Source organism: Octodon degus, unplaced genomic scaffold, assembly GCF_000260255.1.
Source record: "Octodon degus isolate 3935 unplaced genomic scaffold, OctDeg1.0 scaffold00021, whole genome shotgun sequence".
In the NCBI taxonomy this organism is placed as follows: Eukaryota; Metazoa; Chordata; class Mammalia; order Rodentia; family Octodontidae; genus Octodon; species Octodon degus.
In genome coordinates, this window is record NW_004524597.1 from 9,540,562 (window position 1) to 9,559,441 (window position 18,880).

The following is an 18,880-nucleotide window of genomic DNA, read 5'->3' on the forward strand; positions in this document are numbered from 1 at the left end:
CCCAGCACCACATGCCAGCCAGCCCCACCCCCTGGTGGGCTGAACTGGCCACATACACACAAAATAAATAAATAATTTAAAAAATTAAAACTTTAAAATAATAGAAGCTTAAAAAAAAAAAACACCAACAAAGACCAGCAAGATAACTCAGTGGACTAAGCACCTGCTTAAGCGAGCACAGGGACCAGGTTTGATCTCCAGCACCACATGCCACATCAGCCCTGCCCCTGGGCTCACTAAGCCTATACCAAATACATTTAAAAAATAATAACAATAAGTAAATAAATAAAAACACCTAGGGGCCAGGGAGATGGCTCAGTAGAGTAAGTGCTTCCCTAGCAAGTGCAAGGGCTTGAGTTCAATCCCCAATTCCACAAAAAACAAAACAAAAAACAAAACACCTAGCAGATTAGTAAGGCACTCTCCAGGGTATGTTTGGGTGGACTACAGAGGCCCACTATTTCACAGACCCCCACTATGCTGAGAGAGGCAAGTTGTGCAGGCTCCTAAGAAAAAGCATCCCTGCAGTTCATGCCTTTCTAGCTCCTTGTACAAAGAAACTGGAGGATTCTTCCTCTCCCATTCATTCCTATGGGCACCAAGGCGTCAGTACATTTTAAGGCCTCATGTTCTCTAAGTACAGTGATTCTTTCTGCTCTATGATTTGTGTTTCTAAAACTGACTTTGGTTGAGCAGGAGGGTTGCAAGTTTGAGCCTAGCTTAGGCAATCTGCTGTGTAGTTCAGGCTGGCCTTGAATACACTATGGTGCCTAAGCTGGCCTTAAACTTGCAGTGATCCCCCTGCCTCAGCCTCCTTAATGCTAAGATTACAGGAATGAGCCAACACAACACCACACCCAGATCAATTTAGCAAGACCCTGTCTCAAAGTAAAAAGAGCCAGAGATATAGGTCAGTGAGAAGAGCCTGAGTCCAATTCCCACTACACACACACACACACACACACACACACACACAGACTAAGGTGTTTTCTACATGCAGGAACATCTTACAGGTGATATACTCTTGGGCTACAGTCCCTGTCCTCCACAGGTTTCCAGGCCAGCAAAGACCAATAGAAACGGGTTGTTATATAAACAAACAGGGCCTGAAGTTTGCTGAGGCCATTGACTTTGCCTGATGAGTTTTGAGAGTGAAGGTGAGGTAGATCCAGACTTTGTGGATAGCTGCGGCCCAAGAAGGAATGGGGAGTTTAAACACTGAAAATAGGGGTCCAGATGGCCATCAGGACAGGCCTTAAGAAAACTGGAGGTGTGGGCAAGGAGATGGCTCAGTAGAATAAGTGCTTCCCTGGCAAGCACAAAGGCATGAGTTCAATCCCCAGTTCAAAAAAAAAAAAAAAAAAGAAAGAAAGAAAGAAAGAAAAGAAAACTTAGGGGGCTGGGGAGATAGCTAGGCAGTCTAACTGCCTGCCTGGCAAGCACAAGAATCAGGGTTCGATCTCTAGTACCACATGCCATGTCAGCCCTGAAACCCAACATGGTATCACATGCCTACAATCCCCGTGCTGGGGAGGCTGAGAGAGGTGGATCACTACGAGTCTGAGCTAAATAGAAAGACCCTGCACAAAATAAAGAAATAAAAGTTTTTTTAAAAAATTAAATAAGAAAGAAAACTAGGAACCACTACTGTTCTAAACCTGGCCCTAGTGAAAGTGATACTGATAAACAGTCATTTATCCTATGACCCAACAATTCCACTCCTAAATATATACCTGAGGAATGGGTCCATGTGTCCATATATGCTTACATAGGAACAGGAATGTTCTCAGGGGCATTATTTACACAGGCATAAACTGAAAAAATACAAATGTCCAGCAACAGAAGAATAAGCAAAAGAAGCATGTAAAGCAGAAGGCTGTGTGTGTGTGTGTAAGTCTATGGCATCACAATTGCCCATGGGACAATTAAATAAATATAGAAAATAACCCAAACAGCTCTTGGGAGGCTGTAAACAGTGGGTCACTACAAGTCCGATCTAGTAGTGAGACCCTGAACACCCTATAGATCCTTCCCTAAAATACAAAAAAAAAAAAAAAAGAAAGAAAGAAAGAAAGAAAGAAAGGAAAAAGAAAATAAACCACAAAGCACAGATTTCAGACATTATATTGAGCCAAGAAAGCAAGACCCAGTAGCTGGACTTGGTAGTGGATACCTGTAACCAATAGCATGGTGACACATGTCTGAAACTCCAGTACTATGAGGCAGGCAGATCCACAGTCAGTGACAAAACTGGACTACACAGTGAGACCCTGTCTAAATAAACAAATGAAGCCTACGTAGCTCAGGGATAGAGTGCCTGCCTAGTATGTGCAAAACTGCACTTGATCACCAGCGCTGGAAAAATGGCCAGATGATCTAGAACAAATTAGGCTACACCTATTTCTAAAAGAATTCTGAAACATGACTGGGAGAGGGTATCTACTGTTGACTGGATTAGGACATGGGTGTGGGGGCTTTCTGGGGTGTTGGAAATACAAGGGATGATGGAAAACTACAATGAATGTTTAATTTAAAAAGAATCACAGGGGGCGGGGGAGATGAGTAAGTGCTTCCCTGGCAAGCGCAAGGGCCTGAGCTCAATCCCAGGTTCTGCAAAAAATAAAAAATAAAATAAAAAGAATCACAGGAGGCTATCTTGACTCTTCATAGTGGCCCACCCTGTGCCTCCTAGAACCGGGTGTATTTTTATTTTGCTCTTTTTCTCTTTCCCTCTTTTGTTTGGCCCAAGTTTGCTCTGCAGAGCCAGGTTCTCCCTTAACCCTCTACCACTTACTTTTCAAATAAACCTGTCACCATTTTAAAAACAATAAATAAAACATTACAGTAACAGACACATTTTCAAGAGCCAGCCATGGTGTCACATGGCTCATTCCTATAATCCCAGCACTGAGTAGGCTGAGGCAGGAGGATCACTACAAGTTTGAAGCCAGCCTGGGTTACATGGTGAACTACACAGTGAGGTCCTGTCTCAAAAATAAAAACAAAGAACAAAATAGATATTGTGGGCTGGGGAGATAGCTCAGTGTTCTAAGTGCCTGCCTGGCAAGCACAAGGACCTGGGTTCCATCCTTGGTACTGTTTGCCTTGCCTCCTATTGCTGCCAAAACTGGGTATGATGGTGCACACCTGTAATCCCAGCGCTGCAGAGGCTGAGACAGGAGGATCAATAGAAATTTGAGCTCTGTAGTGAGACTCTGTACCAAATAAATAAAAGATTAAAAAACAAAAATGAAAAACCAGACATTGAGAAGACACCAACGCTGACACAACAGTGCAACTAGACAGGAAAGAGAACTTCCAGAACTGCTTCAGAGATTGGCAAGAACAAGTTCCTTCAAAATGACTAAACTGGAATAAAACACTGAATCACAGCTATTAACTATCTTATCCTATTTAACATTAAAATAAACTTAGAAGAAATAAAATGGCCTTTAAGCTGGGCATAGTGGTGCACTCCTGTAATCCCATAACTCATGAGGCTGAGGCAGAGGATTGCTGTGAGTTTGAGGTCCCTGGGCTACAAAGTGAGTTCTAGGCCATCCTGAACTGCATAGTGAAACCCTGTCTTAAAAAACCAATAATAATGTTAATAATTTTATTTAATTATATTTGTGTGCATACATACAGAAATATAAAAATTTCATACAGTACCTAGGCAGTAGCACGCCCTTGTAATCTATTGCTCTGGTAGGCTGAGGCAAGAGGATACAAATTCAGGTCTAACCTGGGCAATTTATCCACTTAGAGAGGCCCTGCCTCAAAACTTAAAGAAACAAAAGCTGGGGATGCAACTCAGTGCAAAGTCTATGGGTCTAAGCTCCAACACTGGAAACGAAACCAAGCAAAACCAAAAAAACACTTTACTGCATGTTATGTGTCAGTATAAATTAGTATCTAATAACCGATCATGATGATAATATATTTAGGAAAGATCTTCCCTCTAAACCCAATCCCATTGCCATGAAATCAGTGGTTCATGTTGCCTAGGCACAGGGAACGCCGTTATTTTTTGTTCCGTTGGTAGTAAGGAATAAACCCAAGAGTCTTCGCATTCAGCTACATCCCTGGGCCTATTTTTTATTCTACTACTTATCTAGAGACAGAGTCTCTTTAGGCAGTTTAGGCTGGCCTTAAACTCACTATGTAGCCCAGGGTTGCTCCCAAACCTCAGCAGCCCTCCCGCGACAGCCTCCAGAGCGCTGGAATTACAGGCTTGCAACACACCAGCCTGGAAAGGTCTGGGGATAAGAGAGCCAGGCCTGTAGGGAAAGAAGGCCTAAGGATGACTTCCAGGCCTGGGAGGTACACAGCTGACGCGCCGACACCACGTCTCGCACCTGTCCAAGGATAGTACACAGCGCCAAGGCTTGATACAGCCCAACCGCGGCGCTGACGTGACTTCGGTCCTCTGCGGCCGCAGCCTCGAGTACGCAAGAAAACCCAGCCAATCAGCAACCGGCTTGGCGCAGGGTCGCTTGACCGGCGGCTTCCGTCACCTAGGCTGACCACGCACTTCCAATGGGCAAACTGCCCCCTTGCCGCCAATGAGCAAAGACCTTACGTCCTGCGCCACCTCGGCCTCACCTTTTCGGCAACTAGCGCTCTTTTCCGCATGCCGGTTGGCACCCTGCCAGCCAATCGTCAAGCGACTCAAGGTCAGCAGCCAATGGCTACTCGCCCCTCCTCTCCAAGCCAAGGCGGTTGGTGCTCCCTGCCAGAGACGGAGACGGATTGGCTCAGGTGATAGCCAATAGACGATGCGCGCGAGACGCGGGGCCAATGATCGTGCTGAGAGGAGACGGGCGCCGGGGCGGGCGCCGCGGGTAGCGGCAGAGAGGAGAGGCCGGTGTCAGCAGTGGCCGGTGGTATCTGCGGCTGGCGGCCATGGCGGAGGCCGGCGGCGACGATGCCCGCTGTGTGCGGCTGAGCGCCGAGCGAGCTCAAGCACTGCTGGCCGACGTGGACACGCTGCTGTTCGACTGTGACGGCGTGTTGTGGCGTGGCGAAACCGCGGTCCCCGGCGCGCCTGAGGCCGTGAGGGCACTGCGGGCCCGCGGCAAGCGCCTGGGCTTCATCACCAACAACAGCAGCAAGACGCGCGCCGCCTACGCCGAGAAGCTTCAGCGTCTGGGTTTCGGCGGCCCCACGGGGCCGGGGGCTGGCCCGGAGGTGTTCGGCACGGCCTACTGCGCTGCACTCTACCTGCGCCAGCGCCTGGCGGGCGCGACAGCCCCCAAGGCCTATGTGTTGGGCAGCCCGGCCCTAGCCGCCGAGCTGCAGGCCGTGGGCGTCGCCAGCGTGGGCGTGGGGCCTGAGCCGCTGCGGGGCGAAGGCGCCGCTGACTGGCTGGCCTTGCCGCTCGACCCCGAGGTGCGTGCGGTGGTGGTGGGCTTCGACCCGCATTTCAGCTACATGAAGCTCACCCAGGCCGTGCGCTATCTACAGCAGCCCGGCTGCCTGCTCGTGGGCACCAACATGGATAATCGGCTCCCGCTGGAGAACGGCCGCTTCCTCGCGGGTCCGTGCGCCCCGGGGCGGGAGGCCGGAGGGCACACTGCCCCTGCCCCGTCCCCACCCTCTGACCCCGGCGTCCCGTTCCTTCCCTCCGCCCCGCAGGTACCGGCTGTTTGGTGCGCGCGGTGGAGATGGCCGCCCAGCGCCAAGCCGACATCATCGGAAAGCCCAGCCGCTTCATCTTCGACTGCGTGTCCCAGGAATATGGCATCAACCCGGAGCGCACTGTCATGGTCGGGGACCGCCTGGACACCGACATCCTCCTGGGCGTCACCTGCGGCCTGAAAACCATCCTCACCCTTACAGGAGTCTCCACACTAGGAGACGTGAAGAGTAATCAGGAAAGTGACTGCATGTCTAAGAAGAAAATGGTTCCTGACTTCTATGTTGACAGCATAGCCGATCTCTTGCCTGCCCTTCAAGGTTAAAGATGTAGTGTCTTTAATCTCCAGAATAAAACGTAATTGAAAATGTTAGCCAAATTAATAGGTGGGGCTTAGGCATTGGCTCAGCGATGTGGTCGGAGAGTGTAATTGGAGTTAAGTGGAGGCAGTAGTTGTTAGCCTTGTAAGTAAATGTTTCGGGGACGATGTTGTTTACAGATGCTTATATTTTAATTTAAGATGCACTTTTTAAGCTTGGAGGGCATCGTAGGGGTGGGTCCTGGTCTTTGGATATGTTGTCTAGGGCAGGATTGGCACCTGTCCAGGATTCAGGTAACCTCAGGCCTTGCAGGTCTAGAGGTGTGTGTCATGTATTTAAAAGTTTTGTTCAGGGATCAAGCCCTCTTGGAGGGCAGAGAAAAGAAGGGCCTGATTATAGTGACTGTTGTGAGTCATTTGTGCAGATGGAAGGAGGTCCTCTGCCCCGCCCCCCGCCCCCCACCCAACTGTGTGGTAATGCAGCAGATCTGACTGCTGTTGCTGTGTCCCAGCTCCTTATCTGCAGGGAGTAAGGAGGCCACTCCTAAATGGTATCAATCTGTCCTTGAGTATGGGGTGCTGTGCTTGTCATCCCTCCTGTTTCCTTTGAAAACCACTTTGATGTCACAATTGTCTGTTCCGTTTCAGATACCCAGGGCTGCAGCTTCTTGTGTACAGCTGCCCCATTCTGTAAACTCAGCCCAGAGCCCAGCTAAACTTCAGCTGTCTCAAGTGTGCATTTAAATCCAGGTGACTCAGACAGGCAGGTGTGGACACCCTTCACTGAACTGTGCAGGGATCTCAGTGTTAGTACTAAAAAAACCATTTAACTTGTGAACAACTTTGTCAAGTGGTGGAACTGAATCTTAAGTATGTGGATTAATAGCTGTGCTCTGTCTCATAGGAAAAATCACACTGAAGAAATCTCCATGTCTTGTAGCCAGCAACATGGCTAAAGGCATGTGTTGGCCAAGGACTGCCTGTCACCCTTGGTGCCCTCTGGGTGGAGGAGGAAAGAGATGTCTCAGATAACAGGAAGTTGTTTTACAAAGTGTTCAGTCTCCCTGCCTGCCTGTACCCTGGATCAGGGCTGGGGTTAGATATCATTGGGGGTTAGGCGAGAGGCCACTTATCCTGGCCTTGGGTTCACTAGATGGTAGTAGGACTAGCAGGACCCACCTGCCAACTTGGGAGTCCTCTGCAGGGGTTCTGGCCTTTTCTGTCAATTCCCTAGGGCCACTGAACTTTAGCAACTTGCTGAGCAGATCTGGCAGCACTTGCAGGGCAGAGCCTGGGAGGCTGTTCCTTTTGGCTGACTCCTTCTCAGTGCCTCACCCTGTTTCCAGTGGCTTCTTCCAGCCCTGTGATCACAGTGCTCCTTCACCTGTTCACTGAGTTCTCAGAGCAATAAAGAGTACACCTGCAGCTGCTTCCAGCTAGGGTGGCTGAGATTGGGATGGTGCCACATGGCAACAGGAGGGCAGCCATGCCTGTGAGGTTGGTGGTGCTGACCTTGGCTCTGCGAGGTCGGCTCAAGGTGGGTCTGGATATTGAGCAGGCCTGTCAGGGCGTTGTCACCCACACCAGGTGCAGCGGCCAGCAATGCTTCTTCAGCAGCTTGGGAGCCTGTGTGAACCCCATCTCTGACCCCTTGCACTGTGTGACCTTACATGCACATTAAACTCTCAAACCTGCACTGACTGGACCTTCCTTCCTCTCGTCTTTATGGCTAACCCCAGTGGCAGCTATCTAGCTGGGTGTGTGGGGGCAGGATGGGAAAACCGAAAAAAAGCTGGGCTAGAGTTCCAATTCCAGAGTAAGGACTACTGCAGCACCACACCATTTTAGACCTGCTCAGAATTTTTTCTTAATTTTATTTTTATTTTTTTTAAAATTATTTATTTATTTTATTTATTACATTTATTTATTGTGTGTGTGTGGCCAGCTCAGCCCACCAGGGGGCGGGGCTGGCTGGCATGTGGTGCTGGGGGATCGAACCGCGGTCCCTGTGCTTTGCCAAGCTTGTTTCAAGTAGGTGCTTTAGACCACTGAGCCATCTCTCCAGCCCCTAATTTTATTGATACAAGGTCTCACTATGCAGTTCTGACTCATGATCCTGTCAGCCTCCCCAGCTCCGGCATTACAGACATGTGCCCCCTTATCCAGTTTTGGGGCTATTATGGCATGCGGTACCAGGAATTGAACTTGGGACCTTGCACTTGCCAGGGAGGCAATTATGCCACCGAGCTATCTCAGCCCCAGAAAGTTTTGAAGAATCAGGAAAATTGGGACACAAAACCAGAAAATGGAGCCATGGGATGAAGCATACATGGTAGCCTAGACACATCTGGAGATAGACCAGAAGCCAGGGTAAGTGAATATAGATGAATTAGAAGCAAGCCATTCTGGGGAGGGGGTGGGATACAAAAAGCCAAACTGAACATCCTCAGCATGTAAAGGCTCCAGCTGGGTGCCAATTTCTAATGCAGTCTAGAACCTTGGTGCTAAGCCTGTGTGCTTTGCTGGATGGCCACAGCCTTAGGTGGTAGTGGTGGCTAAAATCAGCTAGGGTTGGAAAAAAAAAATGAGAGCTACAAAAAAAAAAAAAAAAAATCAGCTAGGGACACAAGGGAGAAGAGGAAGGTGATACACAGCCCAGTACAAGTGTTACTGGACAGGTACTTATTGATGGGTTGCTGTGTGCCAGGCTCTGCTCCTAACTGTGGAGTCTAGAGGTAGCAGATGGGAAGATACTAAATCTGCCCCAACCAATCATTCAGGATAGGCCTGAACTGCCCCTGCCCCTGATCAATTAACTGGACTGGTTCTCCCTGAGGCCTCAGTTCTCAAGACCCTGTACTCTAGTATGTACAGCCAGCTGTTAACTTGGCTTGTTGGTTGGCAAACCCTGGTAGGGGAGGGAATTGTCCTGGCTCTGACCTAGATATCAGATACTGAGGTAGGGAGGAGGCAGTTGTCTGGCTCAGAAGCATCCTGAGGTTTCCTGCTGAATCCTCCAAGGGGCTGCAGACAATCAGTGTATTGTAAGCAGGGGCTGCAGCATGGAGGACAGAAGCAGCCACACGGAGGGCTCCAGGCCTGGTCCTGCAGAGGTGAGTACTTCTGCCATTTCCTGGACAAGGATGTGGTCAGGAATTAGGAAAGTCACCACTTACTATACTTTCCTTCCCTGGGCAGGCTTGCTTTGGGGTCTTTAACCCAATGGCCCCACTGACCACCATATGCCCTTAGGTGCAGACTAAACCCTGCCATGGGAGCTGGAGAGCCGCAGGTCTGCTGCTGCTGCTGCTGGCCCTAGCCACTGCAGGGGTTGTGACTGGAGGGCTTCTTGGCTTCACCCACGGCCCTCCCAAGGTGAGCCTATCCTCAGAACACAGCGGAAGGGGACAAGAAGACTAGCACATGCCAGTCCTCCAGAGGAGCCAAGGCTCTGAGCAAGCCATGACATTGGCCTTGCTGCAAATGACGAAAGAACCAGAAAGGTCAAAAACCCATTTAGATAATGCAGAAGTGCAACAGCCCAGGGCTGGGGACACTTGGGACTGTAATTACAGCTCGCCTGGCTTAACTCCCACTTCCCATTTTAGCCTTTGCTGCAGATGCTCCGACTGACTCTCCCAAGCCCACCAGTACCCTGGTCCAACCAAACCACCCTGGTAGACATGGCCCGGAACATGGCAACCATTATGGTGACTCCGCCGCAGAGCAACCGCAGCTGGGCAGTGCTGTTTGATGGGCAAAATGTGAGTTAACAAGGGGGAAGGGGGGTCAAACTTCAGGTATTAGGGAAAGCCCCACTTTACCCACCTGCTTCTCCAGGGCTGTATCTGCTACCGTCCAGCAGAGCACCAGGCCTGCTTCCTCCACCTGATGGAGGCCCAAGATCGGGAGACCCTGCAGCTGATAGTAAACACCTCCAGGGTGAGCAACCCCACTCGGCTCAGCCCCCAGGACAGGAATCAGACAAAAGGTCCTGTGTGCAGCCTGCCTTAGCCAGCTGGGGCTCTGGTTTCAGAGAACAGAGAGTTCTATCTTCCCTTAGCTCAGGCTGATAACAGATGGCTGCGCTGTCAGGTTGGGGTGGGATATGTGGCCCCAACCCAGCCAGAAACAGGGAAGTACCCCATGCTATGGCCTACCAGAGCCTTTTTGCAGGCTCAAGAGTCCCACGCCACTGGCCAAGCCACCCACTATGCTCAAGAGCTGCTGGCAGTGCATGGGAGCCATACTGTGGATCCTGCCCAGGTGGGAGCTTCAGTCCAACAGCTCTGTGCAAAGACTCCCATCTATTGGGCCCATCGAGTGGAAGGTGAGTTGGGGACTCTGTGTGGAGAGCCCTGTGGAAGTCCTTTGGGAATTAATGACACCGCCCCTACCTTTCCCCCAGGGCCCCAGAGACAGCGGCTGATCTATCTCTGCATTGACATCTGCTTCCCAAGCAACATCTGCATGTCCGTCTGCTTTTATTACCTTCCAGACTAAGTCCTCTGCCTGACTCATCTGGACTTGTCTCCACAGGCCAGTAGTTGGCTGGTCAGCAGCACCAATGGAGGGCAACTGCTGACAGGGACAAATAAAACCCTTGCACCTGGCTGTAGTGGTGTTCTCTGGGTCCTGGGATCTGATCAGGGCAGGAAGGGGAAGAAAGATGTGGAACTAGGCACCAGCTTCAGTTTTCCCAGCAGCTCCAGGCCCATGGATTTAGTCTCTCTGAGGGGCATACAGGCTCACCAAGCTCAAGCATGTATATCCTGGCTTGATGGGTCCTGATAAGCACATGGGCACTGATGGAGTTCTAGAGCACACAGGAGGTCTAGGCTGGCTGACTGGGGCCAAGGTGACCTGTTCACATACAGTGGACCTAGTGGGCAGAGGCTAGCCCAAGGGTTTGCTCTGACCAGGTGATACACAGATACATTCAGCTGTAGACACTGCACAGGCAATTCCTCCAAGGTTAGCCCCTGGGTAGAGGCTAACCCAGGACACTGTCATTGAAGGCCAAACAAACAACAGCTTTCTGGTGGCCACCATATTCTCTCTTGATCTCTCCAGTCTCCACACACCAAAGGCGGGCCAAGTTGTCAGATGAAGCTGTAGGGAAAGATTAGGAAATAGCTCAGGGCCAGATATGGCTCTTGGCTGGGACTAGGCCTCCCAGCTGCCTCCTATAGGCAGCTCTTGAGGTGTCCACCTGTGTACCCTAGCCAGGGTCCCTATGTACATCCCCAAAGTGCCCCTCTCTGAGACTCTGTTTTCAAGTGACTGTCCTCCTGCCCTATGGGGCACTTGCTGTGTCTGGAGTCTGACACAGGTGGCCTGAGGTAAAAGAGGAACAGCATCTGGACTGGCCCATTTCACAGGTCCAGGCAGGAGAGAGGAAGCTGGGTTCACCTGTGACAATGTACTGAGAGTCTCCTGAGAAGGCACAACCCCACATCCAGCCACGTGATGACTCTCCAGGGTTGCTGCTCTTAATGCTCAACTCTGTCATCAGGGAAAAGTTGGATGTTCTCCAAATCTTGCATGTCTGGTCAGCTGAGCAGGTGGCAAGAAGCCTGCGGGTAGAAATAATAGGAGTCTAAATGTTAGTCAATTTTACCCACCCTGTACCCCTTTGCCATGCACCACACAGGCGTAACCCATCAAAGCCCAGCTCCAGGCAAACCCCTTCCCAGGCCAGCAGGCCTTGCACGCACGTGGAGTCAGGGCTGAAACGGCACTGCAGGGCATAGCGGGTATGGGCTGGAATCTTGGTCTTGGGAATAAGCTGGGTCACCTCATCACCAATACCCCCAGTCAAATTCCACACATAGCAGTTTCCCTATTGGGTAGAAGGGAAGTCACTTGAAACCTGGAACCTCAGAGAAGGGTATCTTGGGTGTTGAACCTGGACCCAACACTTGGAAGCTAAGCCAGGGCATACAGGTAGGGTATGGCCCCAACCAATGGCGATGCCTTGCCAACTAAGTCCAGGAGGCCACACTGGCCAAGGGCTCACAGATACATCCCTTGAGAAATACTTCTGGCCAACAGAGATGTGTAGAAGGAAAGGAGGGCATCCAGATACAGATGTGGCAGACCAAAGCTGAGTGGAACAAGTGATACACTATGATATGCGCTAGAAGAGAAAAAAATAAGGTCAGAGGGGAAATCAGAACCCAATCCAGGACATCTTGGGGTCTCCCCAGTAGAATGATATAGTGTGGAGAGTAAGGCTGCTGCCAAGGAAGAATGGACAAAAAAGCAAGGGGAGTTCAGCAAGAAAAGTAGGCCACAGAAAGACTGTCAGCATCAGAGAAGATAAGGGTGACTTGGGCCAAGAAATGACAGGGTAATGAGGGGAGGCTGATATTCCTTGGCCTGCTAGATGGGACATGGCAGGCAGTGAAAGACATCAGGAGTGGTACCCATATTACTAGCTCTGAGGGCAGGTGGGTGTATGAAAATGGGGTGACTGAGAGGCACTGGAAAATCAGCCCATTTGTAGGGAGGACAGGGACTCACGGTGCTATTGACTGCTGCCATGTAGCTGGCGTCAGGATCAATATGGGCAGATGTGATGGAGACCTCTGGCTCTGGGATCAGCTGCTCATTGTGATCTGTTTTCAGGTCCCAGATGTGGATAGCACCGCTCTGGTCACCCACGATGAGTTCTGCCTGGGGTAGAGGCGAAGTGAGGTAGAGTGGAATCCCTGCCTTTGACAGTCCCTCACCCCATGGGTAATTCTCACCTGATTGGGGTGCAAGCACACACAGTTAATGGGTGCATTCACCTGGAAGATCCGCTGACACTGCAGATTTCGGGACCTGAGGGGTTATCAAACACCATCTCTAGGGGACGCTGTTGGTGTCCCATCAAATGCCCTCTACCTAGAAAATCTCCTCCCCATTCCTCAGAAGTTTGGCTTTTCCTCCTGGCAGTATCCTAAAGCCAGTGACTGAAGAGGAGGGAAAAGCGAGATCCTGGCACCAAAGCACTGCTAGCTCTTTGATGTAATTCACTCCACTAGCCTTTTCTCTTACCAATAAATCACCCACAAAAAGCTCCCTGGCCCAACCTCTCCTTGGATTGAACCTGCCTGGCCCTTGCCTGACCCACCCTCACCCCAGAGAGCAAGCCCCTCCTGCCCAGCACACAGCACCTGAGATCCCAGATTCGGGCTGTGCAGTCCTCCCCGCCTGTGTACATCCAACGGCCGTCCTCATGGAAGCCAACAGATGCAATGTTCTTATTGACACCATCATAGCTAATGATGGGGTTGGGATTATTGGAGTTGAGATCATACATGCGGATGTGCTGATAACCTAAGAACATAGAACGAACTGAAACATGGCCATCCCCAAATCTAGGAGAGGTCGGGGGTCAGGGGTCAAGAGTCACAGGTACCTGCAGCAGCAATCATGCTTCGGTCTGGAGTGATTTCCAGTGCATTCACCTGCTGGGGTCGGTTAAGGAGCATGACAGGAAGGGAGTCTGGGGCTATGGTTCTCTTCCACTACCTGGCAGGGGCTGCTATGTCATCCCCACCCACTGGCCTGCCCAGCACCACCCTGCCCACCACTCAGGTGGAGGATACAGAATCCTGATGCTGCACAGTACGTGTACAGATCCCGCTGTGGGCCTGCCAGAACCGCACAGTGTGGTCATAACCCGCAGTGGCTAAGATAACAGGGTCACTGCCCACTGTTCCTGGAGAGGTGTTCATGGCGTAGCTGCCAGAAAGTATGTCTCGACCAGGGCAGGAGCACTGATGGAAGGGGTCAAAGGTTAGACCATCTGGAAAGGACAGAAGTGTTAAGGATTTGGGGGATGCTGCCCGGATACTAAGTAAATATCTGCCGCTCTGTGATAGGTAGTATCATTCCCAGGCTAGAGGTGGGAAAACTGAGGCTCGTCAAGGATTCGCTGATTACCATCGACCAGGGACACTAGCCTCTGAGACCCTAACCCACGCACGCACTGGCTGGCTGAACGCCACGCCACCCGCGACCGGGAGAGGGCAGTCACGCGAGGCGCCGGCTGCCGCAGGGGCAAGACGCGCATGCGCAGGCGGCGGGCGGGACGAGGAAAACCGAGGGCTTCGGCTGCGCACGCGTAGTTGACCGGTCGCTAGACCGGATAGAAGTGGGCTGTCTGGCCGTACCTATGAGCTCCGGGTACTTTACTGACCGTCCTGGGTCCCTTCTGCCGGAACCTTCCCTTGGCTGCACCGTCTTAGCCACCCAGCAGCCGAGTCCTGGCCTTTGCCCGTGGCTTCCGTACCTTACTCGCGATCCGCACTCTGCTGTGACCCAGGATGGTTAGGGGAGCCGGAGCGAGTCGATAGAGGCAGAGGCCGAGCGTAGAGTTATCGATGGATCTTCAGGGCTATACCATAGGGCGCCAGGAGGGGTGGTGGGGCGAAACCAAAATTCTGGGACGGTGCCTACGGAGAGTAACGGTATGTAATGGACTCTAGCCGGCCCACTCTGGCGCGGCTACTTCTTTTCCAGGCCGAGTCTCAGACAGGGTCGCACGGTCCTCATTTCCTCCTTGACCCGCTACGGTGTTACACTGCCCTTGTTCACAGTTCTTGAATTTCGGAGAAGCAACACATTTTTAAATACAAATATATTTGTACTAAATATACATTTAGTATATATACATTTAGTACAACTCGTTTACAATGCATTCATGTGTATTTGGGCATTCTATAGTTTTATTTACTACATCTGACAAGCCTTGGCCCAACACTTTCAGACCTGAAAAAGTCCCCAACCTGAACTTAGGGTACCCTCCCTAAGGCCCAGGACCCTTTTCAAACTGTCGAAACAGTTTTTCCATTCCAGTCTTCTGAAATCTTTTTTGTTTTTGTTTTATTTGAAAGATAGTCTCGTTATGTAGTTCAGTCTAGCTGTGAGTTCTCTGTGTAAACAGGCTGATTTAAAAACTCACATCGATCCTGCCTCAGCCTCACAAGTGCTGGGATTATAAGCATATCCTGCCAAGCCGAGTCCCTGCAAATTCGTGAGACGGTCTGCCAGTTTCTTTCCACTGTGGGAGGAACATGGCTACAACCACTCCTTGCTCTGGCGACACAATGAGTGGATCTGGTCCCCTGACTAATGCCAAGACTGGCCAACCACCCAGGTCCTGGGTCCCAGGAACCTTCCTACTTATACATTCCTCCTCTCTTTTGTGCCATTTAGCTTTATTATTTATTTATACTGGGGATTAAATTCAGGGTCTCCACACTGAGCTACATCCCAGCACTTATTTGTTGTTTATTTTGAGGCAGCGTCTTGCTGAGTTACTAAGTCAATTACGCTGAGCCAAACTTGAAAAACTTACAAATTGGTATGCACCACTATCCTTGGCTCTAGTCTCACTGTGTAGTTCAGGTTGGCCTTGAACTTTCTAGATAGCCACTGAGGCATGCCTGGAACTTGCGGCAGTCCTCCTCCCTCAGCTTCCTGAGTGCTGAGATTATACACATGGACTACTATTGGCTTTCCCCTTAGCCTTTTTTCTTATTTTTAAAAAATATTTTATGTATTTGGTATAGGGTCTTGCTACATAGCTCAGACTCACAGTGATCCTCCTGTCTCATCCACCCCAGCAATGGGGTTAGAGGCATGTGCCACCACATCTGGTTTCAGTGGCCAGTATGGTGCACCCGGGGCTCCAGAGCTGGCATGACATGTGATACCAGGAATTGAACCCAGGTCCTTGCACTTGCCAGGCAGGCACTTAGACCACTGAGCTGTCTCCCAGCCCACACCCCTAGCCTTTTAACACCATAAAATAATTCTAAAATTTTCAACTACCACTTTCCTTTAAAGAGTTGTCTTTAAGCCAGCCATGCATGGTGGTATAAGCCTATAATATAATCCTAGCCCTTAGGAAGCTAAGGCAGGAGGATCACTGAGAAATTTAGGCCAGCCTGAACTACATAGTGAGTTCAAGGCCAACTTGAATTAGAAGGATTTTTTTTTTTCTCTGAGTGCCTTCAGGGCAGGTTTGGCTGGCTTGAGTTCTGGGGATCGAACCACAGCAACCTGAGCCTGACTGCTTTGTTGAAGTAGGCACTTAAAGAACTGAACTAAGGGGCAGGCTCCCTCAACTTGAACTAAATAGAAAGGCCCTGTCTCAAAAACCAACACAAGGGCTGGCAAGATAGCTCAGTGAACTAAAGCACCTGCTTAGGCAAGCTTAGGGAAGTGCAGGGACTGTGGTCTGATCCTGGCACCACAGCTGCGCCAGCCCTGCCCTGGGCACGCTGAGCCATCACCCAAGTCCGGGTGAACTTGCCAGTTCAACTTCCCTGCCTCCCCCTCACTCTTCAACTTTACCCCCCTCACTGAAAATTTTTTAAGGTCACTGGACAACTTCACTTGGCCAAATCTAGTGGATACATTTCCTCCTCTCTCTCTCTCTCTCTCTCTCTCTCTCTCTCTCTCTCTCTCTCTCTTTTCATGTATTTGGCACATGGTCTCACTACGCAGCTTCAACTCATAGTGATCCTCCTGTTTTCAGCCTCCCGAGTGCAGGGATTACCGATGTGTGCCACCACACCCGGACTTGGGTGGCCAGTTCAGTGTGCCCAGGGGCAGGGCTGGTGTGTCATGTGGTGCCAGGGATCAAACCCTAGTCCCTGCACTTGCCTAAGCAGGCACTTAGTCCGCTGAGCTGTCTCGCCAGCCCTCCTACCTCTTGACATGTCAGCTCCATGATTAATGGCTCCTGAATATCTCCCGTCTCCACAATCATGCCCCCAAAGTGCATCTGTCCTGTATCTTCCTCCAAATATGGGAACCTTGGGGCCGAGGAGATTGCTCAGTGGAATAAGCGCTTCCCTGGCAAGCATAAGGACCTGAGTTCAATCCCCAGTTCTGAAAAAAAAAAAAAAAAAAGAATAAACTCAAATATGGGAGCCTTCCCACAGGATCCCTGGAGGCTTGTGACCACTAGTTCCAGAGCATCCAGTGCCATCTTTGCTCTGGGATCTTTCCACACTGTCTCCAGCTCTGATGGCTTCCAGAGTCTCTGCCCGTTGGGCCCCTCAAATGTCCCACAGAGGACACCATCTTCATGGCCAAGGCAATTCCTCACAGCTTACACTTCTGTGACCAGTACCCACCCATGTATTACGTTGGGCATCATCTGAACACATCCCCATCTCTCACCCTTCCATTCTCCTGTCAGTTTTTCTTCTTCTGACCTCCCTGACTTCTGCTTTCCCCCTTTTTCCCCCCATAACCTCCCCCTGTCCCACATTCACTATTTTTGTTGTTTTCCTTTTTCTTTTCGTTTTTCTTTTTCTTTTTTCTTTTTTTTTGTGGCTGGCTCAGCCCACCCTGGGGACCAGGCTGGCACAGGATGTGGTGCCGGGGATCAAACTGTGGTCTATGCGCTGCCTAAGCTTGCCTAAGCAGGCACTTTAGACCGCTGAGCTATCTCTCTGGCCCCTGTTGTTTTCTTGAGACAGAGTGATTGTCTTGCCTCAGCCTCCTGATCACTGAGATTACAGGTGTGCACCACCCCATGGCTCTACACCCACTTTTGCATAGTGGACTCTTACAAAAGTTAGGCCTTACCACCCCATTAAAGCCTTCAAAGAGGGGCATGGGGAGATAGTTCAGTACAGTAAGCACTTGCCTGGCAAGCACAAGGGCCTGAGTTCAATCCCCAGTACTGCCAAAAAAAAAAAAAAAAAAAAAAAGGAACTTAGTACAGTGAGACTGGTGTGCAACCACTACCTCTCATTAGCTCTAAAACTTTGTCGTCATCCCAGAGAGAAGACATCCACCTCCACCAGCTCCTAGTAGCTATTAATCCATTTCCTGTCTTTATAAATTGGCATATTCTGTATACTTGATATCAATGGAATCCAATAACTTGTGGCCTTTTCTGTCTGTTTTCTCCTAGCATCATGTTTTCAAGGATGTGTCAGTGCTTCATTACCTTCTGTGGCTGAATAATACTCCATCTTACAGATGGACCAGATTTTTATCTGCTTATGGATATGTGGGTTATTTTCTCTTTTTGGGCGTTTATGAATAGTATTGCTACAGACATTCATATGCAAACACCTGTCACATGAGTTTTTACTTGAGTATATTCCTGGAGTAGAATTACTGGGTCATATGGTAACTAAGTTCAGCTTATTTATTTATTTATTTATTTATTTTTTATACATGGTCTCACTACATAGTTTGGACTCATAGTGATCTTTGTGCCTCAGTGTCCCCAGCTTTGGGATTACAGGTGTGCGCCACCACGCCCAGTTTCAGGGCTGGCACAGTGTACCTGAGGTTCTGGAGCTGGCACATCATGCTATACCAGGGATCGAACTTGGGACCTTGCACTTGCCAGGCAGGCACATAGACTGCCAAGCTATCTCCCCAGCCAAGTTCAGCTTTTTGAGGAACTACCTAACTGTGATTATGATTAATTTCTCACAATGACTGATGAGAACAATCTACTACATTTGAAGACAAGAAAACTGAAGCTTGAGGCTCAGGTGTGGTAGCACATACCTGTAATCTCAGCACTCAGGACACAGAGGCAGGAAGATCACTGCAAGTTCAAGGCTGGCCTGAACTACATAGAGAAACCCTGTCTAGAAAAGAAAAGAAAAAAGAAAAAGCTGAGGGTCAGAGTTGTACAATTGCTGTCAGAGACACATGGCTGGAAGACGGTGAATCCAGGTTTCCTCTAGCTCCAGGTTCAGGCCACATCCTGCCAGGCCCCACTCTCTCTTGCTCCTTTTCTGTCTGAGAAGAAAGCTCCCTATTCTACACATCTTCCTCTCCAGAGGGACAAGAGTGCCTAAGGCAGTTCGACAGCAGGCTCAGGGCAGCAGGTGGGTACTGAGCATGGCGGCAGGACAAGAAGAGTCCTTCAGACCCCAGCTCTAGAA

The 18,880-nt window shown here is 50.2% G+C and overlaps 3 protein-coding genes across 6 annotated transcripts; 2 read left to right on the plus strand and 1 right to left on the minus strand.

Moving 5' to 3' along the window:
- Positions 1-4,820: 4,820 nt before the first annotated feature.
- Positions 4,821-7,653, plus strand: Pgp (phosphoglycolate phosphatase). The gene is made up of 2 exons (XM_004627863.2): positions 4,821-5,539; positions 5,638-7,653. The coding sequence occupies exons 1-2, from the start codon at positions 4,906-4,908 to the stop codon at positions 5,961-5,963; spliced, it is 960 nt and encodes a 319-aa protein (XP_004627920.1). The 5' UTR covers positions 4,821-4,905; the 3' UTR covers positions 5,964-7,653.
- A 1,366-nt stretch (positions 7,654-9,019) lies between these two features.
- On the plus strand, positions 9,020-10,570 carry Bricd5 (BRICHOS domain containing 5). Its single transcript, XM_004628104.2, has 6 exons — positions 9,020-9,070; positions 9,210-9,332; positions 9,566-9,721; positions 9,798-9,899; positions 10,134-10,287; positions 10,366-10,570. Exons 1-6 carry the CDS (start codon positions 9,020-9,022, stop codon positions 10,458-10,460), a joined length of 681 nt encoding a protein of 226 aa, XP_004628161.1. The 3' UTR covers positions 10,461-10,570.
- Positions 10,468-14,313, minus strand: Mlst8 (MTOR associated protein, LST8 homolog). Of its 4 annotated transcripts, none has more exons than XM_004627864.2 (9): positions 14,242-14,313; positions 13,556-13,755; positions 13,366-13,417; positions 13,121-13,283; positions 12,710-12,785; positions 12,483-12,635; positions 11,675-11,799; positions 11,370-11,533; positions 10,468-11,069 (listed from the first exon to the last, which is right to left on the minus strand). In XM_004627864.2, the coding sequence occupies exons 2-9, from the start codon at positions 13,682-13,684 to the stop codon at positions 10,951-10,953; spliced, it is 981 nt and encodes a 326-aa protein (XP_004627921.1). In that variant the 5' UTR covers positions 13,685-13,755; positions 14,242-14,313; the 3' UTR covers positions 10,468-10,950. The 4 variants fall into 4 exon arrangements, with proteins under 4 accessions (XP_004627921.1, XP_023567464.1, XP_023567465.1 ...); XM_023711696.1 differs by having other exon boundaries at positions 13,556-13,726; positions 14,242-14,296; XM_023711697.1 differs by lacking the exon at positions 14,242-14,313 and adding an exon at positions 14,123-14,234 and having other exon boundaries at positions 13,556-13,726.
- Positions 14,314-18,880: the final 4,567 nt, after the last annotated feature.

Bases quoted from the DNA above. Each gene is read 5' to 3' on its own strand.
- Mlst8 (XM_004627864.2), bottom strand. From the start codon at position 13,684: ATGAACACCTCTCCAGGAACAGTGGGCAGTGACCCTGTTATCTTAGCC. The intron at 13,418-13,555 runs GTATCCTCCACC...AACCGACCCCAG, and splicing joins CTGTGCAGCATCAGGATTCT to CAGGTGAATGCACTGGAAAT. The intron at 12,636-12,709 runs GTGAGAATTACC...CCTCTACCCCAG, and splicing joins TGTGCTTGCACCCCAATCAG to GCAGAACTCATCGTGGGTGA.
- Pgp (XM_004627863.2), top strand. From the start codon at position 4,906: ATGGCGGAGGCCGGCGGCGACGATGCCCGCTGTGTGCGGCTGAGCGCC. The intron at 5,540-5,637 runs GTCCGTGCGCCC...TCCGCCCCGCAG, and splicing joins GAACGGCCGCTTCCTCGCGG to GTACCGGCTGTTTGGTGCGC.
- Bricd5 (XM_004628104.2), top strand. From the start codon at position 9,020: ATGGAGGACAGAAGCAGCCACACGGAGGGCTCCAGGCCTGGTCCTGCA. The intron at 9,071-9,209 runs GTGAGTACTTCT...ATATGCCCTTAG, and splicing joins CCAGGCCTGGTCCTGCAGAG to GTGCAGACTAAACCCTGCCA. The intron at 9,722-9,797 runs GTGAGTTAACAA...CTGCTTCTCCAG, and splicing joins TGCTGTTTGATGGGCAAAAT to GGCTGTATCTGCTACCGTCC.